This window comes from Anolis sagrei, chromosome X (genome assembly GCF_037176765.1).
Source record: "Anolis sagrei isolate rAnoSag1 chromosome X, rAnoSag1.mat, whole genome shotgun sequence".
In the NCBI taxonomy this organism is placed as follows: Eukaryota; Metazoa; Chordata; class Lepidosauria; order Squamata; family Dactyloidae; genus Anolis; species Anolis sagrei.
Genome location: NC_090034.1, coordinates 54587595 through 54612448, shown reverse-complemented (window position 1 = coordinate 54612448; position 24854 = coordinate 54587595). Strand labels below are relative to the sequence as shown.

Sequence of the window (24854 nt, the reverse complement as noted above, 5' to 3'; positions counted from 1 at the left end):
CAGCTTAGGTCCACAATGACGGATCTGGACCAAACTTGGCACGCATACCCAATATGCCCAAATTGGAATACTGGTAGGGTTTCAGGGGGATTGACGTGGAGATTTTGGAGTTGTAGGTATTGGGATTTATAATTCACCTGCAATCTAAGATCACTGTGAACATCACCAAAGATGGAATTGGACCAGACTTGGCACACAGAAACCCCATGACCAGTAAAATACTGGAGGTCTTTGGGGGAAATTCACCTCGATTTGGGGGAGTTGTCGTTCACCTACATCCAGAGAGCACTATGAACCCAAACATTGATGGATCTGGACCAAACTTGGACCACAAACCTGATATGCCAAAATGTGATTACTAAAGGAGTTTGGGGGGAACTGACCAAAGCAGAAAAGATTGGTGGGGACGAGGGAGAGGGCTTTCTCGGTGGTGGCCCCTTGACTATGGAACTCACTCCCCAAGGACATCAGGCATGCCCCAACGCTGGCAGTCTTTAGGAGGAGCCTGAAAACGTGGTTGTTCCAGTGTGCCTTCCCAGAATAAGGAAACTCCCAGCATTATGTCCTCTAAATGCACTTTACTATGGATCTAGGAATGTCTGCCTGCCCCATCCCTCTCTGAAAACTCTATCCTAGTTCATATTCATCTGTTCATGCTCGGCATTATCTTTAAATTTTAATTATTGCATCTGGCCCAGCCATAGGTTTTAACTGTCGATGTGTTATTGCTAATGTTTATTGCTTTTTTGTTATGAGTTTTATTTTATTGCTTTGTATTATTTGTTGTTATTGCTTTGTGATTGATGTGTTGTGGGCTCAGCCTCATGTAAGCCGCACCGAGTCCCTTGGGAGATGGTAGCGGGGTATAAATAAAGTATTATTATTATTATTATTATTATTATTATTATTATTATTATCTAGACCCCTATGGATCCAGCCTGGAATCGCATGGGCTGTTTTCGCTGCCACTTCACGCTGTTGGCTCCCATCTAGTGGGTGGTGTCCTACTACTTCTAGAGACCTTGATCTCACAAGGCTTGCCTTGCAGGCCTTTCCCAACACTCCTTGTACATTTACACCCCCTCGCAAGATATATACATACCTGATGTCTGTGTGATGGGAGAGCTGGGCAAGTTGTTGAGGCTGACAGTGCCGATCTGCTGGATGTGGCACGGAGAGAAGGTGAGGGTCGGGCTGACGAAGTTGCTGTGTGACGCCGATAGGACCGTCTGCTGCTGCATCAGCTGCAAAAACAGGCAAGCAAACGGATTTTTGCCACTGCAGGTAAAGATTAATTGTTTCCAGACGTTTGGGCATCATTTTCATCACTCTTCACTGGACACATTGTCCATCTCCTCCTTGAATGGTGACCAGAGGGGTCTTATTCCAAGGGAGGCCACACCAAAGGATTGTTCCCTTGATCCAGACACTATGTTCCTATTGGTGAAAGCCTGGAATCGCACTGACCCTTTTAGCTGCCACATCACACTCTTGGCTCAGGTTCAGCTTGGGGTAACAAGCGTTTCGCCCCCGGCTCTTTTCCCACCTGGGTTCTCTGGGCAAGGAGACTCACCGCCTGCGCGTAGGCCCCGTAGGGGCTGAAAGGCAAGGCAAAGGACGGGGTGAGGATGCCCAGCTGCCCCACCATCTGTTGCATCCGGCGCAGCGTCCGCTCCTTGTCTGTGTCAGCAAATTTCACTACGAGGCTGGAGGAGGCACCCTGGAAGGAAGAAGGAAGGAAGGAAGGAAGGAAGGAAGGAAGGAAGGAGGGAGGGAGGGAGGGAGGGAGGGAGGGAGGGAAGGGGGGAAAGAGGGAAGAGGGGAAGAGGGGAAGGGGGAAAGGGGGAAAGGGAAAGAGGGAAAGAGGGAAAGAGGGAAAGAGGGGAAGAGGGGAAGAGGGGAAGAGGGGAAGAGGGGAAGAGGGGAAGAGGGGAAGAGGGGAAGAGGGGAAGAGGGAAAGAGGGAAAGAGGGAAAGAGGGAAAGAGGGGAAGAGGGGAAGAGGGGAAGAGGGGAAGGAGGGAAGGAGGGAAGGAGGGAAGGAGGGAAGGAGGGAGAGGAAGGAAAGAGGGAGAGGAAGGAAAGAGGGAGAGGGAGGAAAGAGGAAGAGGAGGAAAGAAGGGGAGGAGGAAAGAAGGGGAGGAGGAAAGAAGGGGAGGAGGAAGATAGAGGACTTCTATACAGTTCATTCTATCAGGTAGGAAAACACCATCCAAACCCTCCTGACAGGGCCGTCTGGTCCGGCCTCCTTCTGCCATTTTGAAAGACAACATCCAATCCCTCCCGAGAGATGGACATCCCGTCCAGCCCCCTTCTGCCATTAAGGAAGACACCACCCAATCCCTCCGAAAAGATGGCCATTCAGTCCAAGCCCTTTCTGCCATTCAGAAAGGCACCATAAATGTACAACAGAGTAGCTTATTAGCAGCGGCGTGACCCAACACCAGTAGCCCAAAAACAATGTTATGTTACCAATTCCATAGGAGGCTTTTCTTTGTTGAAAAATAATATGGTTGCACTATTTACAAGACCTAGGCTTCCATAACACAAATAAACAAACACATAGTAGCTTTACATACAGTAGCCTTCACACTGGAGCTTTCTCACACAAGGCTTCTCTCACACAGAGGTTCATCTCACCCTCCTCAGGACAACACTAGCTTAGATCCACTAACTCGAACAGGCTTCGGCCTACTAACTCTTTCACTTCTTGACTCACACTTTTGTAATTAAAAAATACTCAGTTAATTTTTAATATTTCTGACAGACTGCATACAAGCCCTCCTGACAGATGGCCATCCAGTCCAACCCTCTTCTGCCATTAAGGAAGGCACCATCCAATCTCTCCCAACAGATGGCCATCCAGTCCAACCCCCGCCTGCCATTAAGGAAGATGCCATCCAATCCCTCCCGGCAGATGGCCATCCAGTCCAACCCCCTCTTGCCATTAAGGAAGGCACCAACCAATCCCTCCCAACAGATGGCAATCCAGTCCAACCCACTTTTGCCATTAAGGAAGGCACCATCCAATATCTCCTGACAGATGGCCATCCAGTCCAACCCCCTTCTGCCATTAAGGAAGATGCCATCCAATCCCTCCCGACAGATGGCCATCCAGTCCAACCCCCTTCCACCATTAAGGAAGGCACCGTCCAATCTCTCCCAACAGATGGCCATCCAGTCCAACCCCCTCTTGCCATTAAGGAAGGCACCAACCAATCCCTCCCAACAGATGGCAATCCAGTCCAACCCACTTTTGCCATTAAGGAAGGCACCATCCAGTCTCTCCCGACAGATGGCCATCCAGTCCAACCCCCTCCTGCCATTAAGGAAGATGCCATCCAATCCCTCCCGACAGGTGGCCATCCAGTCCAATCCCCTCCTGCCATTAAGGAAGGTGCCAACCAATCCCTCCCGACAGATGGCCATCCAGCCCAACCCACTTCTGCCATTAAGGAAGGCACAATCACCCCCCCCCCCCCCCGACAGATAACAACCTAGCTTCTACTTTAATACCTCCAGAAAATGATACTCCACCAAACTCTGGCTGGTGGCTGGCAACTTTTGATGCAGAATCAATCCCTTCTGCACACAGAGAAGTATCACAAAAGCATTGTGGATTCATACTCACAGGCATTGTTTGGCTGCCATGGAGTGCATGGATGGCTGCCTGGGCTTCTGTATGAGAGGAGAATTTCACAAAAGCGCATCCTGGAAGGTGCGAGGAAAAGGAGAAGAAGGAAAAGCAGCGGGTGAGAATAAAGCCCTCTGCAAGAGTTGTACCCCTCTTTTCCTTCCCACATCTAACACTTCCTAGTTGTGTTTGGTGAACAGACTGCCAGAAAGGAATAGAGGCAAAAGGACAAGGCTGACCTTTGCTGTTGCCGTCCGGTCCCCGCAAGACAGTGCATTCGTCAATCGCCCCAAAGGGCTCAAAGAGGCGGAGGATGTCTTCTTCCGACTGCTGCTTGTTCAGCATGCCCACAAAGAGTTTCCGGTCTCCTAGAAGTAAACAACCACCATCACAACAACAAAGAATCATTAACTTTCAGGGGCCAAGATTTGGCTAATCCAAGAATAAACACTGTGGTTTGGCAGTGAGTGTGTCAGAAGTGGAACCTGGAAGATTTAGGGCCATGTCTCCATTCAACTCAGGTTGGATCTGACGCCGGACTTAGCGCGGACACCCGATTGGCATAGCCCGCCAAGATCTACACTGCCATATAATACAGTTCGAGCCAGTGTAAACCCATGTCATGGAGTCAGAACAGCATTAAAGTGGATTGTGTGGGTTTACACTGACCATATAATGCAGTTTGGGTAAGTACAGATCCATATAATGGCGTCTGAACTGTGTTGAAGTGCATTATATGGGTCTACACTGACCATATAATGCAGTTTAAGTCACTGTAGAGCCATATAAAGGAATCTGAATGGCATTGAAGTGTGTTATATAGTTCTCGGGTCCTTCTGGCTCTATGTTTATATGAATCTCAATGGGATCTGAGTCCCAACATTATATGGGTCGACACTGACCATATAATGCAGTTTAAGTCACTGTAGAGCCGTATAAAGGAATCTGAATGGCAATGAAGTGTGTTATATAGTTCTCGGGTCCTTCTCACTCTATGTTTATATGAATCTCAATGGGATCTGATTCACAACCTTTTCTGCTGTTAGGAATGAGAAAAACAGAGAAATGTTGAAAGCAAAAGGATCTCCAGGGAAGGATCTAGATTCGGATCAGGACATGGGAGATGTAAAAGCAACTAACAGAAATACAATAAAGAATGGACTCCCAGCAAATACTTCCTTACAATGAAATGCATGGGGAAACTGCAGGATATGAGCGAGAATCGAACGTGTGAAGAGACGGAAGGAAGAATCTTATTTTATTTCCTTTTCTGGCATGAGGAAGTTTCCCGGGGTTTGGGGAAAGGCGCTTTGGCCCAAAACCTTGGACTAAATTCAATGGAGGAAAAGCCAGAAGGAGGCCACTCCCTCTGTGCCAGATTCAAGGAGACGTCTTTCTTGAAGCTCAGCTGCGGATCCCGTTGGGAGGAAGACGCCTCCGGGAGACGCGGCGGAGATCTCCAACCGCCCTATTATCTCCTCTGCAACCTGCTATATTCCACCACAAATGCAGCGGTTTCTTTCACACACACAAAAAAGGAAAAAATTCTCAGGGCCTTCTGATCCCTCCGTATCCAACCTGCCCATCTGGACATCAGCTGCCAGATCCCTTGGGAGAGGATGGGTTTCCATGGAAATGCGACTCCAACAGTCAGAGACAAAGTGTGTGTGTGTGTGTGTGTGTATGTATGTGTATGTATATATGTATATATGGAAAGGGGGGGGGGGCGAGGCAGAATCTCCCAGCCACTAACAAAGAAGGGAGGACTTCAGAATAGAGACTGCCTCTCTATATAGGGAAATATGTAGAATCTAAAGAGACATAGAAGTGGGGGACTTCTCAGTGATAGGCGCTGAATGATGTAATCTCTTGCCCTCCGGAAGGTTGTCAGGCTCACACGTGGATTTGCATCCTGTTAGGATGCCATCAAGGATGACCATTTAACCTCCATAGAGTCATAGCATCCTAGACTTGCAAGGAACCCCCCCACACACACACACACCGCGAGGCCATCCAGTCCATTAAGGAAGGTACTCTTCCAGCCCTCCCAACAGACAATCATCCAGTCCGATCCCCTTTTGCCATTAAGGAAGGCACCATCTAAGCCCTCCTGACAGATGGCCATCCAGTCCGAGCCCTTTCTTCCATTAAGAAATGCACCATGCAAGCCTTCCCGACAGATGGCCATCCAGTCCATTAAGGAAGGCACTCTTCCAGCCCACCCAACAGACGGTCATCCAGTCTGATCCCCTTCTGCCATTAAGGAAGGCACCATCTAACCCCTCCTGACAGATGGCCACCCAGTCCGAGCCTTTTCTGCCATTAAGGAATGCACCATGCAAGCCTTCCCGACATATAGCCATCCAGTCCAACTCTCTTCCACTATTAAATGATGCACCATGCAAGCCCTCTCAACAGACAGCCATCCATTTCAACCTTCTTCTGTCATTAATGAAGGCGCCATGCAAGCCCTCCCAACAGATGGCCATCCAGTTCAACCCTCTTCTGTCATTAAGAAAGGCACCATGCAAGCCCTCCCAACTGATGGCCATCCAGTTCAACCCTCTTCTGTCATTAAGAAAGGCACCATGCAAGCCCTCCCAACAGATGGCCGACCCTCATCTGCCATTAAGGAAGGAACCATACAAGCCCTCCCGACAGATGGCCATCCATTTCAACCTTCTTCTGTCATTAACGAAGGCACCATGCAAGCCCTCCCAACAGATAGCCATCCAGTTCAACCCTCTTCTGTCATTAAGAAAGGCACCATGCAAGCCCTCCCAACAGATGGCAATCCAGTCCGACCCTCTTCCGCCATTAAGGACGGCACCATGCAAGCCCTCCCAACTGAGAGCCATCCAGCCCAACCCTCTTTACCATTAAGGAATACACCATGCAAGCCCTCCCAACTGATGGCCATCCAGTCCAACCCTCTTCTGCCATTAAGGAAGGCAACATGAAAGACCTCCCAACAGATGGCCATCCAGCCTCTGTTGAAAGACATATGGGGATTTGGGTTAAGGACAAACGTATAACCCAAAATGTTTTTTTTAAAAAGAACAAACCATTGGATTAATAATAGAAGAGGAATATTTAACCAATCTGCCACAAGGAGTAACATAAGGTTGGAAAGAGATGTAAACAAGTCATGGCAGAATATATACAGTCTGATTCTACATGCAAAAGACGGTCGGAGACATTAAGGTGCAAGGATTAGGAAAGGTCTTGGTGATGTGAACGGGATCGAGGGGAACAAGGAACTGAAGAATACGATCAAAAGGGATCTTCTAAATGAAAGTTAATTGATGCTGAAATGAGAAATTCGGGAGGGTTTAAAGAATAGCAGAAAAGGGGAGAATCCTCGAATGGGAAGACGTCTCCAAGACCCCATCCAAGCCCTCCCGACAGATGGCCAGCCAAGGAAACTCCACCACACTTCATATTCATTCAGAGCTGAAAGGCTCTTCCTGCCAGGAGATTCTTCCTGCCAGGAGATTCTTCCAAATGTTTAGGTGGAATCTCTTTTTCCTGACATTCCTGATTCCATTGGGATCCCACCTTTGGCAAAGGCAGAGTAACCCACCCTCTGAGCATCGAAACAAGGAGAGATGACCACAACTACCTCCACGGCTTTCGCTGTCCGCCGGCTTCACCTGGATCGGCCGCGCCATCTGGGGAAAAGAAAGGGAAAGAATGACAGATATTAGCAATTCGGAGTGGTCAACAAATGCGGAAGCTGCATGGGAACCCCAAGTACAGTTCCCAGTTGCTCTACCTCTTAGTCCTCACATCTTCGTCTCAGGGTGAGTCTACACTAAGCCAAGGGCAGAGGATCACCAAATGCTGTTTCTGTGCAAAGAAATTGCTTTTTCTGTGTAGGAAATGCTGTTGTTTTGGAGGCAATGCCTTCTTCTGACAGAATAATAATAATAATAATAATAATAATAATAATAATAATAATAATAATTCAAATGTAGACTCTGCAAGGAAGCAGATGAAACAATAGATCACATCCTCAGCTGCTGCCAAGAAGATCGCACAGACAGACTACAAGCAGAGGCACAACACCGTTGCTCAGATGATTCATTGGAACTTGTGCCACAAATACCATCTGCCTGCAACAAAGAACTGGTGGGATCACAAGACGGAAAAAGTTACAGAGAATGAACATGTCAAGTTACTCTGGGACTTCCGAATTCAGACAGACAGAGTTTTGGAGCATAATACTCCTGACCTCACAATCGTGTTAAAAAACAAAGTGTGGATTGTTGATGTTGCTATCCCAGGTGACAGCAGGATTGAAGAGAAACAACTGGAAAAGCTGGCACGATATGAGGATTTAAAGATCGAACTGCAAAGACTCCGGCACAAGCCAGTCAAGGTGGTCCCAGTGGTGATCAGTACACTGGGTGCAGTGCCTAAAGACCTTGGCCTGCACTTAAACACAATCGGCGTTGACAAGATTACCATCTTCCAGCTGCAGAAGGCCACCTTACTGGGATCTGCATGCATTATTCGCCGATACATCACACAGTCCTAGACACTTGGGAAGTGTCCGGCGTGTGATCCAATACAACAGCCAGCAGAGTGTCTGCTTTGGACTCGTCTTGTTGTGGTAATAATAATAATAATCATAATCATAATCATAATATAATCTATAAACATAATAAAAGTGAAAAGATGTATGAGTGTCCACTTACTCAATCAGGCTCCTGCCTCCACAAACAGCTATAGCTCCCACTGCTCTGGAGAAACCAATGACCCTCCCTCCAGTGACACGGCAGGTTATAGAGAGTGTCATAAACATGTCCAAGAGGCCTGCTGATGTCCTCCACAATTACAACACCCAAGTGAAGCTTTTCAGACAGGGACAATTCCATCCTAGATTTTATGTTTTTCTTCCACCACAGAGACATCCCATTGTTTCTTACTCTCTCCATAGGTGTGGAATTTACATGTCCCCGCCCACTGCCTCTCCCTTAACCCTTTCCTATTCTTTTCTATGGCACACAGCAAACAGAGGAATTGTTCAGCAACGGAACATACTAGAGAGATTTGGGGAGAATTCACCATGATCTATAGGAGTTGTAGTTACTGGGATGTATAGTTCACCTGCAATCTAAGAGCACTCTGGAGTCCACCAACAATGAACCTGGAACTAACTTGCCACATAGAACCCCCATGACCAACAAAAAATACTGGAGGTTTTTGGTGGGGTTTGTAGGAGTTTTAGTTCACCTACATCCAGAGTGCACTATGAACCCAAACACTGATGGATCTGGACCAAACTTGGCATGCATACCTGATACATCCAAATTTGAAAACTGGTGTGGTTTGAGAGGAATTGGCCTGGACATTTTGGAGTTGTAGGTACTGGGATTTATAGTTCACTTGCCATCAATGAGCACTCTGAACAAAGATGGACCTGGCCCAAACTTGGCACACAGAACCCCCATGACCAACTTAACCTACTGGAGGGGTTTGAGCGGACTGGCTCACCATAGTGGGAGTTGTAGTTTACCCTGCAGCCAGAGAGCATACTGAGCCCCACCGATGATGCAGCTAGAACAAACTTGACCAACATGACAAACGTTAAGTACTGATGGAGTTTCTCGGGGTTAACCTGGCATGATGTGAGTTGTAGTTCACCCACAACCTTATGTTTTTTGTACAATTAGTAAACTGACTTTTTCAAATAACACAGGCAACGGCAGACACTCAAGTTAATAATAATAATAATAATAATAATAATAATAATAATAACACCTTTCATTTGCTACCTGCCTCTCCTCAGTAGACATTTTCCAAAAGACAAACTAGAAAGCAATTCTGTAAATAAAAAGCCATATTTCCACTCAGTATAACAGTCCCAAAAAAGAGGGACACCCCCATGATTAAGGGACCATTTTACTATTTAAACCACTACATTTCTGTAGACACATCTCACTCTCCTCTCAACTGGAGTAAAAATGGAATAAAATTACTATGGAAAAAAAAAAACCCGAGCTGTTACCATGGAGACGGCCATGGACCACATGTATTTTCTGGTTGCCGCGGCAACCAATTCTTCCTCGGTTGGGAAGGGGCTTGGTAGAAGGGAATGAAAGGATGGATAATTGGGTGCGGGAAGGAAAAAAAAAGAGATGTTTCATATTTGCAGAGCCATGAATTAAGGTTTTTTCAGAGCCTTTGCCTTTCTTTGAGGCTGAGAGGATGTGACTTCTCGCAGCTGAATGGGTCCAACATGCAAGTCACTGTACCATGCAGCATATCAGCACATTTCAGGTTGCATCAATGAAAGGATAAGGAGGAAGTCCTAGACCACTCTCTTCTGCTTTGGTCAAACCTCACTTGGAATAACCCTGGATCCCGTTCAAGATGGAGAAGGACAATTGTACACCCAAAGAACTGCCACTCAAACTAGATGGCTAACTGTTAGGAGGGCTTGGATTGTGTCTTATGCCAAGTTTGATCCAGATCCAGCATCGGTGGGGTTCACAGTTTCTCTGGTTGTAGGTGAACTACAACTCCCAAAACTAGAGATCTATTCCTCCCAAACCTTTCCAGTATTCACATTTGGGTATATCAACCATGCATGAATCACCATTTGAATTCACAGAGCTATCTGGATGGAGGTGAACTACAACTCTCCCACATCAAGGTGAATTCCCTCCAAAGCCCTCCATTATTTTTTGTTGGTCATAGGAATGTTGTGTTCTAAGTTAGGTCCAGATCCATCATTGGCGACGTTCAGAGTGCTCTTAGATTCCAAGTGAACTATACATCCCAGTACTTACAAGTCCCATAAATCATGGCGAATTCTCCCCAAATCTCTCTATGATCAGTTGCTGATCAATTCCTCTGTTTGTTGTGTACAACTCCCAAATGTCAAGGACAATTCCCCCCAAAACCCACCAGTATTCGAATTTGGGCATATCGGGTGTGTATACCAAGTTTGGTCCAAATCCATCATTCTTTGGGTTCACAGTGCTCTCTGGATGTGAACTACAACTCCTATAAATCAAGGTCAATTCCCCCGAAATCTCTCCAGTATTTTTCGTTGGTCATGTGGATTTTGTGTACCAAATCTGGTTCAGGTCTGTTGTTGGCGGGGGTCATAGTGCTCTGTCTTGATGCAGGGTGAACTACAACTTCCATCATGTTGAGTCAGTCCCCCAAACCTCTCTAGTATGTTTAGTTGCTAATCAATTCCTCTGTTTGCTGAGAGCCATAGCAAAGAGTAGGAAAGGGTTATGGAAGAGGCAGTGGGAGGGATCATGCAAATTCCACACCAATGGAGAGAGCCAGAAACACTGAGATGTCTGTGGTGGAGGAAACACATAAAAACTAGGATGAAATTGTCCCTATATGAAAGCACTCCTTGGGGTGGTGGGCAGTCTTGTGTTTGTGGAGGACACTGGCAGGGTTTGTACATGTTCATGGCACTCGCTATAACCTGCCATGTCCTTGGAAGGAGAGTCTTTGGTGGCTTCTCATGGGTGGGATCATAAATGTTTGTGGAAGTGGGAGTCTGTCTGTGAAGGTGGGCACCTCAGTCACATACACACATTTTCCCACTTTTATTATGGAAAGGTAAAGCTTTCCCCTTGACATTAAGTCTAGTCGTGTCCGACTCTGGGTGGTGGTGCTCATCTCCATTTCTAAACTGAAGAGCTGGTGTTGTCCATAGACACCTCCAAGGTCATATGGCCAGCATGACTGCATGGTGTACCATTACCTTCCCGCCAATGTGGTACCTATTGATCTACTCACATTTGCATGTTTTCGAACTGCTAGGTTGGCAGAAGCTGGGGCTAACAGTGGGAGCTCATTCCGCTCCCCAGATTCGAACCGCTGACCTTTTAGTCAGCAAGTTCAGCAGCTCAGTGTTTTGACCTGCTTGGCCACCAGGAGGCCTTGGATATATAGGTATCTATGGATATAGATATAGATATCAGATTGGACTGGCTGTCATGTGATGGTCTATTGCAACACTGTCTATTCAACTATGTCTGTCTATCTATCTATCTACCAGTTTTTCTATCTATCGGGTGGACTGGATGACCTTTGGAGGACTCTTTCGACACTATCTATCTATCTATCAGTCTATCTATCTATCTATCTATCTATCTATCTATCTATCTATCTATCTGAGTGGTTCTCAACCTTCCTAATGCTTCCTAATGCCGGTGACCAACCATAAAATTATTTTCGTTGCTACTTCATAACTGTAATTTTGCTACTGTTATGAACCGTAACGTAAATATCTGATATGCAGGATGTATTTTCATTCACTGGACCAAATTTGGCAGAAATACCCAAATTTGAATACTGGTGGGGTTGCGGTAAGGTTGATTTTGTCATTTGAGAGTTGTATTTGCTGGGATTTAAAGTTCACCTACAATCAAACAGCATTCTGAACTGCACCAACGATGGAGTTGAACCAAACTTGGCACACAAAACTTGCATGACCAACAGAAAATACTGGAAGGGTTTGATGGGACCTTGAGTTTGGGAGTTATAGTTCACCTACATCCAGAGAGCACTGTGGACTCAAACAATGATGTATCTGGACCAAACTTGGCATGAATACTCAATATGCCCAAATGTGAACACTGGTGGAATTTGGGGGAAATAGACCTTGATATTTCAGAGTTGTAGTTGCTGGGATTTATAGTTCACCTACAATCAAAGAGCATTCTGAACCCCACCATTGAGAGAATTGGGCCAAACTTCCCACACAGAACCCCCATAACCAACAGAAAATACTATGTTTTTGGATGGTCTTTGACATCCCCTCTGACATTCCCTTGAACCCCCCCCCCCCCCCCCCCCCGGCCAGGGTTCCCGACCCAGAGGTTAAGCAACACTGATCAATGGGTTTGGACTGGATGGCCTTTGGGGGTCTCTTCCGGCTCTATGTGTCTATGATTCTTCACAGTGATTGTTTTAGATTTAGATTTAGTGGTGTTGAATGTAGTCATTTTAGTTTTATATATTACAAACATTTGCTGGGGTATTTTTTTTTGTATCCCTCCCCCTTTATTTGTAATTAAAACGAAGAGAGAGAGGGAAGAGATTTCACGCCAAAGAACTGTGCAACGGAGAGATGATGCCACAAAAGACCACCCAAGGAATACCGATGGATCAAAGCAACATATGATGTACGCTTTCAAAGCTACATCCAGTGCCCCGCCGCATCTCTGGAACGACATGCGCTGGAGTCATCCTTCCCAAACAGTGTCTCCTCAGGGGGATGTATTCGCGCATGGCAGCGCATCAACGCATGTGACGTTACCTAACATGACTCCCACTTTAGGCATTTGCCAGCGGGAAGGAGCCAAGGCATACTATGCTCTCTCATGCACGCGGTACAGTGAACAATACATCTATGTTCTCCGAGAACATGGGATAACTCTCCAGCATGAGCCAATGCTCTCACCACACATGTGGAATGAACATTATATAATGCAGCCAACTCATCATAGCACGAGGAAATGCTCTGACAAAACATGAGCAAGGCATACCATGCTATGCAGCCACCACAGCAGGCGGTATTGTGAAAAACATATGAGCAATGCATTCTACGTTTGCGGGATCATGGGTTACTGTCAGGAAGAGCCAATGCTCTGATCACACCTACAGAATGAACATTACAGGAATTAGGAACACGTCGTGGCAGAAGAAAAAGCTCTGACAATATATGAGCAAGCCATGTCACTGAATGCAACCACTACACCACATGAGCAACGTCTACTGTGCTCGTATGCTTTGTGCAACTTGTCGAAGAAGAAAATATATGTCAACCATGGATTGCCCTGACAATGTGTAAAATGGACACAATGCCACCACATTGTGGATGAGCCGATGCTCAACACATGAGCAACGCATACTGTGTTTTCTAACACTATAAAGCATCGTCAAGCATAAACCAAGGTTCCAGCAACACATTACGGTGCATGATTATGTTTTCTAATTTCATGGGCTGCTGTCAGGCATGAGCCAATGCTCAACACATGAGCAATGCATACTATGTTCTCTAACAGGTAACACCCCAGTGGTATTTGTTTTGCTGTCTGTGCTCCCATTCAGAAGATTTCACCACTTTCTGTCCCAGTGAGAATTGGATTTTGGAAAAATTGACTTGTTGTGGAAATTATGTATCGTGTCATCAGCAACCAGACCATTGTATTACATTTCTAACAGAACAAAACAAACAGATAAAAAACCACAAATTTTGCAAACTTGGTAGTTGATTAAATGTCCTTTGACCAGTATCTGGCCACTTGGAGTGCCTCTGGTGTTGCCGCAAGAAGGTCCTCCATTGTGCATGTGGCAGGGCTCAGGGTGCATTGCAGCAGGTGGTCAGTGGTTTGCTCCTCTCCGCACTCGCATGTTGTGGATTCAACTTTGTAGCCCCATTTCTTAAGATTGGCTCTGCATCTCGTGGTGCCAGAGCGCAGTCTGTTCAGCGCTTTCCAAGTTGTTGTGGAAACAAGGATTAGGATAAAACTTCAGTGGAGACCCATTTTCCTCATGATAATAACTCTTCCAGGAGTGAATTTCGCTTCTGAGGGATAGATTTCTTTTCCCGTCCTGTTTGTAACTTTGAGTTATTTGTAACTCAGGATGTTTGTAACTCGGAAATGGCCTGTATAAAGGCATCGTCAAGCATGAGCCAATGCTCCAGGAACACATGGTGACGGATAATATGTTTTTTTAATTTGTTGGAAATGAGCCAATGTGCTGACAACACATGGAGAACATGCACTAGAGCAGAGATTGTCTACCATTGTGGCACACTGAAGCCCTGCCAGATTATGTCATGCATGGGTTGTTTTTGTGGATGGGTCAGGGTCAGGGTGATGGCGAAAACAGAAGAATGGCCTGCTTCAGGGGAGTGTGTCTGTTCCGTCAATGTTTAACATTTACACAAATGATCAGCTACTTCCAGAAGGGACAGAGAGTTTCATCTATGCTGACAATCATGCCATCACTGCTCAAGAAGGGAGCTTTGAAATGGTCAAGCAGAATATTAATACCAATATTGTCAAAGGCTTTCATGGCTGGAATCACTGGGTTGTTGTAGGTTTTTTCGGGCTATATGGCCATGTTCTAGAGGCATTTCTCCTGACGTTTCACCTGCATCTCTGGCAAGCATCCTCAGAGGTAGTGAGGTCTGTTGGAACTAGGAAAAAGGGTTTATATATCTGTGGAATGACCAGGGTGAGACAAAGGATTATTGTCTGCTCGAGCTACGTGTGAATGTTTCAACTGACCACCTTGATTAGCATTTGATTGCCTGGCAGTGCCTGGAGCAATCTTTTGTGGAGAGTTGATTAGATGTCCTTGTTTGTTTCCTCTGTTGTTGTGCTGTTCTAATTCTAGAGTTTTTTTTTAATACTGGTAGCCAGATTTTGTTAATTTTCATGGTTTCCTCCTTTCTGTTGAAATTGTCCACATGCTTGTGGATTTCAATGGCTTCTCTGTGTAGTCTGACATGGTTGTTGGAGTGATCCAGCATTTCTGTGTTCACTGAAAGTAGCTGGTGGTGAGGCAATGGTAAAACAGAGCTGTGGTGTCTTCTGGGAACCTCTGGTTGATTACTGCAATGGTGTCTGCTACTGGGACCATGGTAAATAGAGACACCACATCGAAGCAGAGCACCTGATGAACCAACCTGGACACAACATATTATTTGAGAACACAGAAATGCTGGAGCACTCCAACAACCACCATGTCAGAGGCAGTGCCAGGCAATCAAATGCTAATCAAGGTGGTCAGTTGAAACATTCACACCTAGCTCCAGCAGACAAGAGTCGTTTGTCCCACCCTGATCATTCCACAGATATATAAACCCTTTTTCCTAGTTCCAACAGACCTCACTACCTCTGAGGATTCTTGCCATAGATGCAGGCGAAAGGTCAGGAGAAATGCCTCTAGAACAAGGCCATATAGACCGAAAAAACCTACAACAACCCAATACTAATATTTATTTGTAACTCACCACCATCTCCCCAAAGAGACTCAGGGCAGCTCACAGAAGCACTCCAAGTGCCACATGCAGACAACAATACATAAGTATAACTACAATGACATAAGTATAATCAACAGTGCATAAAAATCTCATTAATATGAATTTGAAAACTATAAAATTTCTAAAACACAGTGGAAACTGCCATCAAGCTATCTGTCATAACAATCAATCAAAGTGCAGGCTAGTACTATCAATGATTCATCACATTGGCCATGTCTGAAGAGTCATATTTTTAGACTCAGCCAGAAGGCCTGAAGAGAGGGGGGCAAATCCAAATTCTTTAGGGAGGGTATTCCAGTAGCTCCCCAAAGCTTTAGGTGCCAATTACAGGAAAAACCACCTGATTCCTAATCCATCTAAAACACAGATGTGTGCTTTTCATTTTAAGAACAGACAAGCATCTCGAGCTCTGAGGATTACCTGGGAAGGAATCCCACTGGAGCAGGGGCGGCTCAACCCATTACGCAAAGTAAGCATTTGAAGTATAGTTGATTTTGCCCAAGGGCGCTCTTGAGGCACTCTTGGGGGAAAATAGACCTTGACATATGCGAGTTGTAGTTACTGGGATGTATAGTTCACCTACAATCAAAGAGCATTCTGAATTCCACCAATAATGGAATTGAACCAAATATGGCACACAGAACTCCCACGATGAACAGAAAATATATATCAGTGATTGGTTGGGGGTGCCAAAATACTGTTTGCTTATCGTTGAAAATTACCTAGGGCCGCCTCTGCACTGGAGCATTGCAGCACACCCAAACACCTCGGAGTTACTCTGAACTATGTTCTGACTTACAAGAAGCACGGTTTGAATATCAAGCAAAAAGTGGGTGCTAGAAATAACATCGTACGAAAGCTGGCTGGCACAACCTGGGGATCACAACCAGATACAGTGAAGACATCTGCTGTTGCGCTTGGCTACTCTGCTGATGAATATGCATGTCTAGTGTGGAACATGTTTGAGCACATTAAAACAGTGGACATGGCTCTTAATGAGACATGCCACATGATCACAGGATGTCTACACACTACATCGCTGGAGAAGTTATACTGTTTAGCCAGTGTTATACACTCGATATCCTCCAGGAAGTAGCAGCCAGTAATGAAAGGACCAAGGCATTGACAACTCCAGCCCATCCTCTATTTGGATATCAGCCAGCAAGCCAGAGCCCCCGGTGGCGCAGTGGGTTAAACCCCCGTGCCGACAGGACTGAAGACTGACAGGTCACAGGTTCGAATCCAGGGAGAGGCGGATGAGCTCCCTCTATCGGCTCCAGCTCCTCATGTGGGGACATGAGAGAAGCCTCCCACAAGGATGATAAAAACATCAAATCATCCGGGCGTCCCCTGAGCAACGTCCTTGCAGATGGCCAATTCTCTCACACCAGTAGCGACTTGCAGTTTCTCAGGTCGCTCCTGACATGAAAAAAAAAGCCAGCAAGCCAACAACTTAAATAAAAAATAGCTTCCTAAGATCCTAAGAGATTCCTAAGAGATTCAGAGTTTTAGCTTGCCACTTGTGGACTCTCGCAGGAACACCTCAGCAAGCAAGAGTCCAAAAGTGGCAAGCTAAAATTCTGAATCTCAACCAGTAGCTGAGACCGGATGAGAGACTCCCTCCTGAGCACACAGAAGGCTGGGTGACACAGAAGGCTGGGTGACTCTGGCTCCACGAGATGCAGAGCTAACCTTAAGAAATGGGGCTACAAAGTGGAGTCTGCAACATGCGAGTGTGGAGAAGAGCAAGCCACAGACCACTGACTACAATACAGTCTGAGCCTCTAGGTTTCAACAACTCGGTATTATGATGGAAACCGGGTGTTACTGTAACATCCCAAAAAGTGAGAGATTCTGCGTATGGGGAGAACAAACTGTGGAAGATATTGAACATTTCTTGATTGACTGTCCAACATATACTGAACTGCGATACAGATATTTACACCCAATATTATCCAACTGTAGGTCCCTCAACAGAAATGATCGTCTGACATCCTTCTTGCAAGGGCAGGAAAGATCTACAATAATCAGAGTAAGCCTTTTTATTCTGAAAGCTATCAAGAAAAAAAAAAGCACATTTCCTGGAAGAAGAATCAGGAAAATAAGATTCTGACTGTAAATAGAAGGTCAGCTGCTGTGCTCTCCTTTTCGCCTTGTCTTTTACTCATGTTGCATTTTGAAATGGTCATATGACTGGTCAAATAAATAAATTATTATTATTATAAATTCAGTCTAAGCCCTGCCACATGCACAATGGAGGACCTTCTCACAGTCACACTAGAGGCACTCCAAGTGGCCAGCTTCTGGTCAAAGGACATTTAGCATAATGCCAAGTTCTTTAACTTTGTTTGTGGTTTCTTATGCATTATAACCATATTCTCAATTCACTTCTGACACAATAAATGAGTAAGAGCCAGGGCAGTGCATGTATGTGCAGAAAATAGCACAGAAAACATCACTGTGATGGCCGATTTTTTAACTGTGTCTTCCTGCTTGACACTGTGCTACCAGAGAGAACACAGACCCACGTGACAGCCCTATGCAGGAGCCTGAGGGCCACCTTTAAAATACAACTAATGCACTGTTTTCATGAATCTGCCAGGCGGAACAAATACAGTATGTTGTCCCCATGTTGTTGCCAAAGTTGTGCTATTCAACATCTGTTGAATGGGATTAAGTTGCCCCTTTCTGCCTGGCACCAGGGGCTGGGCTGGATGGCCTTTGTGGGTCCCTTCCAACTCCTGGATTCTATTACTTTAAGGAAGTGTGATGCCCTATGGCCAGGCATCGCTGCCATGGAATACAAGCCAGTGTTTGGCTGCAAAGAAACAAGCCCAGGCACTTCAAACGCCCCAGGGCACAAGCCGCTGATAGTACGGCACCACATGTGTGCCTTTCGCATTACGAAACGCAAGGACGAGCCTTGAAGCAGGACTGATAGGACAGCAGGCATGTTCCAACAACTCCTATCAGAGAGAGTGTGGGAGTGTGTGAAAAAGAGAGAAACAGAGAGACAGAGAAAGAGAGAGAACCAAAAAGAGAGAAAGAACAAATGTGTGAAAGAGAAAATGACAGACGAGAAAGTGTGTGATAATGAGAGAAACAAAGAGAAAAAAGGAAGTCTGAAGAGAGAAAAGGAAGGAATGAGAGAGGAAAAAAAGAGGCTGGGTTGTTGTAGGTTTTTCGGGCTATATTCTCTCCTGACATTTCGCCTGCATCTATGGCAAGCATCCTCAGAGGTTGTGAGGTCCTCACAACCTCTGAGGATGCTTGCCATAGATGCAGGTGAAACGTCAGGAGAGAATGCTTCTAGAACATGGCCATATAGCCCAAAAAACCTACAACAACCCAGTGATTCCAGCTATGAAAGCCTTCGACAATAAAAAGAGAGACCCTGAGATAAAATGAGAGAGAAGGAGAGAGAGAAAAAGAGAAAGTGAGAAGGAAAAAAGAGAGATGGAGAGAGTGAGAAAAAAAGAGAGGGAAGGGATGATGTCTGGATTGAGGAATGCACCAGGCCAAAAGGAAGGACAAGAAACCACTGATTTACTGGTAATTCGTTCCATTCCCCCAACAAGAAAGACATACCTAAATTACTTCCTGTGTTCAATACCTCGTTACTCCAATTACTTCCTTTTCCCCAATAGGTGTATTGCTTTCCCCCCTCGATGGACTGTCACCTTGTCGTAGTGAGGGGACTTGCGTGTTCCAATGAACCTGCGGGCACAACAACTGGAGTTGTGCACTCCCAGGAGTGACCGCGAGGGAGGTTCCAGACCAAGCACAGTCCAAAGACCCAAAGACCTCAACGGCGGAGCAGGCGGGAGGATAACAAGGTACATATTACAACGGCTGTGTAGGCGGAAGAAGGCTGCAACAGATTGAGAAGCCATGGTCATTGTGTTAAACTACACCACCAGTGGAACCTCACTCTGAAGACTGTGTGTTGATCAGTTGTGCACTGACCTTCACACATTAAAAAAAAACTCATGCACAGGTGTTTTCCAAAGAAAATAAAAACAAACCAACAAAAGTCCCATGGTGATCAGCGAGTGGCGACGGGGGCAGGACTGTGAAATCTGGCACATGGGCGGTGGATATGGACTCAGTCATTCTACCTCAAGGTCTGAGACAGTTGAGTAGTTTGGCAGCTGTATCATGACTGAGCAGCTCTTTTGAGGATCCACTCTGCTCACCCCACACGGGGAAGGGGCTAGAAAAGGTGCCCTAAACATAGTCTGCCTCTCTTATCCCTGACTGGACTGCCACGTCCAGTGGTATCACCACCCTGCAGCCAAAAAAGAAAAATGAACTTCGGTACATGGAACGTAGGGATACTAATGAACAACACTGACAGTGAACACCCCAAACGCAGAACTGCCATCATTGCAAGGGAGCTGGGACGCTTTAATATTGACATAGCAGCCCTTCAGGAGACCCGGAGAGCAGGAGAGGGACAGCTGAAGGAAGAAAAAGGAGGCTACACCTTCTTCTGGAAGGGACTGCCCGAAGAAGACCAAAGACTGCACGGAGTTGGCTTTGCTATCAGAAATGATCTGGTGAAACATCTGACCGAAGCACCCACTGGCATCAATGAACGACTCTCAACCCTCCGAATTGATCTTGCCAAAAACCAACAGGCAACCATCATAAGTGCCTACGCACCAACACTAGATGCTGATGAAGTCATCAAGGAAAATTTTTACTGTCAGCTGGATACCTAAGGAGGACAAAATCATCCTCCTGGGGGACTTTAATGCAAGAGTCGGGTGAGACTTCAACCTGTGACCAGGGACCATAGGATAAGACAGAGTTGGAAACAGCAAATCAAATGGCATTCTGCTTCTCACCAAATGTGCGGAACACAACCTTGTCATCAGCAACACACTCTTCTGCCAGAAAAACAAGTTCAAGGCATCATGGAAGCACCCCTGGTCAAAGCATTGGCACCTCTTAGACTATGTAATCACACGTGCCAGAGACCACTGTGACATGCTCCTCACAAGAGCCGTGACAGGTGCTGACAACTGCTGGACAGACCACAGGCTAATCTGATCCATGATGGCTATCAAGATCTCTCCCAAGCACAGACTCCAAGGAAGAAAGATAGGGCGCAAAATGAACACCCAAGCCCTTCAGGAGCCCTGCAGATGAGCCCATCTCCAAACAGCACTCAAGGACCATCTACCCACAGAACACCCCGAAAATGTTGAGGAACATTGAAACAAACTGAAGACCTCCATCATCACAGCCTGCGAAGAAACTATTGGATATCAAACCAAGAAACACGAAGACTGGTTTGATGAAAATGACAACGAGATCCAACAGCTAATTGACAAGAAAAGGAAAGCCTTCCAAACATGGCAGAGAGACATCAACTGTGCTGCTAAGAAAAAGATCTATGCCAGTGCAGAAGCTGAGGTCCAAAGAAGGACAAGAGAACTCAAGAACATCTGGTGGACAAAGAAGGCTGAAGAAATCCAACACCTGGCAGATACCCATGATGCTCAGGGATTTTTCCAAGCCACAAAGGTCATCTATGGACCAAGAAACCATGGCATACAGCCTCTACGCTCATCAGATGGAACCAAACTTCTGAAGGACAAAAAATCAATTGCACTATGTTGGAAAGAACACTACCAAAGCCTCCTGAACCACAGGTCCAATGTGGCCGAAGAGGTTCTCTCACAAATCCCACAACAAACCAGGGATGAGCTTGCAGCACTGCCTAATTTGGAAGAAGTCAGCAATGCCATCAACCAAAAAAAACAAAAAAAAAAAAAACAAAAAACCAAAGTCAGCGGACCTGATGGGATCCCTGCTGAAATCTTTAAAGAGAGAGGACCTGAGTTGACACAACTTCACCAGCTCATAGAAAAAGGGTGGGTGACCGAGAAAATCCCAGCAGGTTTCAAGGATGCCACTATCATCACCCGCTTCAAAAAAGGGGAAAGAACAGACTGTGGAAACTATCGAGGTATCTCCCTTCTAACCTCAGCTGGGAAAATCCTCGCAAGAATCCTTGCAAACCGCCTTCTACCCCTACCACCTATGGACCCACCAGAACACTGACCCTGGAAGACTATCCTACTCGGCCAACGAGGGATCGCCTAAGTAATTAAGTAAGTAAGTATTGCTTTACAGTATATTGAACAACATAGTTGCAGCTAATAATAATCTATCTATGCACATAATAAAAGTGAAAATATCTATGTGTGTGTGGCTGGGGTGTCCACTTACACAGACAGGCTCCCACTTCCATTGATAGCTATAGTTCCCAATACTCAGGTGACACCAATGCCTCCCTCCAATGACATTGCAGATTATAGTGAGTGCCATGAACATGTTCAAGGGCCCTGCCAATGTCCTCCGGAAACACCATACTGGCCACCACCCAAGTGAAAGATTTTATATAGGGATAATTTTATCCTAGATTTTTTGTTTTTCCTCCATCAGTGTTTCTGACTCTCTCCATTGGTGTGGAATTTGCATGACCCCGCCCACTGCCTCTCCCATAACCCTTTCCTATTTTTTTCTATGACAGACAGCAAACAGAGGAATTGATCAACAGCTGAACATTTAAGAGAGGTTTGGGAGAATTCACCATGATTACTAGGAGTTGTAAGTCCTGGGATGTATAGTTCACCTGCAATCTAAGAGCATTCTGAACTCCACCAATGATGGACCTGGAACTAACTTGGCACAACGAACCCCAATGACCACCTAAAAATACTACAGGTTTTTGGAGGGATTTATAGGAATTGTAGTTCACCTACATCCAGAGCACACTATGAACCCAAACAATGATGTATCCAGACCAAACTTGGCATGTAAACCCGAAATGCCCAAATTTGAAAACTGGTGAGTTTTGAGCAAAATTGGCCTGGACAACTTGGAGCTGTAGGTACTGCAATTTATAGTTCAAATGCAATCAAGAAGCACTCTGAACTTCATCAAAGATGGAATTGGACCACACTTGGCACACAAAGCCCCCATGACCAGCAAGAAATAACGGAGGTCATTGGGGAAAATTCACCTTGATTTGGGGAAGTTGTAGTTCACCTACAGAGACCACTGTGAACCCAAACACTGATAGATCTGAACCAAATTCGACACACATACATGATTTGCCAAAATTTGATTACTTGCGGGGGGGTTGGGGGTTGGGGGGATTGACCTTCTTTTCTGGGAATTGTAGTTCACCTACAACCAGAGAAACCAATGGACCTGGACCAAACTTGGCACACAGAACCCCATGACTAACTCAACCTACTGGTGGGGTTTGAGGGGACGGACTCATCATAGTGGGAGTTGTAGTTTACCCTACAGCCAGAGAGTACATTGAACCCCACCCATGTTGCATCTAGAGCAAACCTGCCCAACATGACAAACTTGAAATACTGATGGAGTTTTTCGGGGTTAACCTGGCAAGCTGTTTGAAGTGACGGAGTCTCCTTCTCTGGAGGTTATCCAACAGTGGCTAGATGGCCATCTGTTGGGAGAACTTCAGTTGTGTCTTAATTCCTAAAAGAATGGAGTTGGAGTGGATGGCCCTTGAGGGCTCTTCCAACTTAGAATTCTATAATTCATTCTATCTATCTATCTATCTATCTATCTATCTATCTATCTATCTATCTTAGGGGACTAGACTGGATGGACCTTGGGTCTCTTCCCACTCTAAAATTCTAGGCTTCTGTCATCTTGTCCAACCAACCATCCTTCCATCTATCTTAGGGGCTTGGCTGGGTGACCTCTAGGGCCTCTTCTAACTCTAGGATTCTATTATTCTGTCATCTATCTATCTATGAATCCATCCACTCATCCATCTATCTTAAGGGACTGAACTGGATGGCCCTTGAGTTTCCTCCATCTCTAGGATTCTATGATTCTATTATCTAGCTACCTATCTATCTATGTATCTTTGGCCATTCACTGCTGCCTCAGTCTACTGGAGTCTCCTACTTTTGAGGTCTCCTTCTCTGGAGATTGGGCATCTGTTGGAAGGGATCGGATAATGTCTCCTTGCCTGGCAGAAGAGGACTGGATTGGATGGCCCTAGAGGTCTCTTTCAATTCTAGGATTCTACCTATCTATCTATCTATCTATCTATCTATCTATCTATCTATCCATCCATCCATCCATCCATCTTAGGGATGGGATAGGTTATCCTTAGGGTCTCTTCCAACTTGGATTCTATTATTCTATCTATTCATCCATCGATCTTAGGGGGCTGGACTGGATGGCCCTTGGGGTCTCTCACAATTCTAGGATTCTACGAATCTATCTATCTATCTATCTATCTTTTATTATTATTAATTGATATCCCAGTTTTTCTCTCCATACAGAGACTCAAAGTGGCTCAAAACTAAAAGCACTGCAATACAACTTAAAACATACAAATATACAAGCACTAAGACGGTATTAAACATCATTAAAAGCATATGAAATCACAGCAGCTCCTGACGATCTTAAAAACCTTCTTCTTTAAAAGCCTACATGAATAAAAAGGTCTTATCCATCCATCCATCTTAGGGGCTTGGCTGGGTGACCCTTAGAACCTTTTCTAACCCTAGGATTCTATCTATCTATCTATCTATCTATCTATCTATCTATCTATCCATCCATCCATCCATCAATCGATTTTAGGGGGTTGGACTAGATGGCCCTTGAGGTATCTTACAACTCTATGATTCTATGATTCTTTCATCTATCTAGCTATCTATCCATCCCTCTTAGGAGATAGGCTGGGTGAACCTCTGGGTCTCTTCCAACTAGGATTCTATTATTATTCTACCTACCTATCTACCTACCTACCCATCCATCCATCTTAGGGAGCTGGATTGGATGGCACTTGGGGTCTCTTAAAACTCTAGGATTCTATTATTCTATCATCTGTCTATCCATCCATCCATCCATCCATCTGGCTACAGGGACTGAACTAGGTGAACCTTGGTGTCTCCTCCAACAATAGGATTCTATTATTCTATCCATCCATCTTGCTGGGGAAAGTGGAAGTTAAAAGGAAGAGGGGCCGACCAATGGCAAGATGGATGGATGGCATCCTTGAAATGACTGGACTGACCTTGAAGGAGCTGAGGGTGGTGACGGCCGACAGGGAGCTCTGGCGTGGGCTGGTCCATGAGGTCACGAAGAGTCGGAGACGACTGAACGAATGAACAACAACA

The 24854-nt window shown here is 45.6% G+C and overlaps 1 protein-coding gene across 4 annotated transcripts in view; it reads right to left on the bottom strand.

Annotated features, from left to right (window-relative positions):
- Positions 1–24854, bottom strand: part of CELF5 (CUGBP Elav-like family member 5) — a 66056-nt gene that overhangs the window by 26030 nt on the left and 15172 nt on the right. For 3 of the 4 annotated variants that reach the window (XM_060784989.2, XM_060784991.2, XM_067473467.1), the window contains exons 3-7: positions 7252–7303; positions 3872–4000; positions 3630–3709; positions 1574–1720; positions 1103–1244 (exon numbers count right to left, since the gene is read on the bottom strand). In XM_060784989.2, the coding sequence (XP_060640972.2) occupies positions 1103–1244; positions 1574–1720; positions 3630–3709; positions 3872–4000; positions 7252–7303 (550 nt within the window). The remainder of the gene's footprint in view (positions 1–1102; positions 1245–1573; positions 1721–3629; positions 3710–3871; positions 4001–7251; positions 7304–24854) is intronic. The other variant, XM_060784990.2, reaches the window with a different exon arrangement.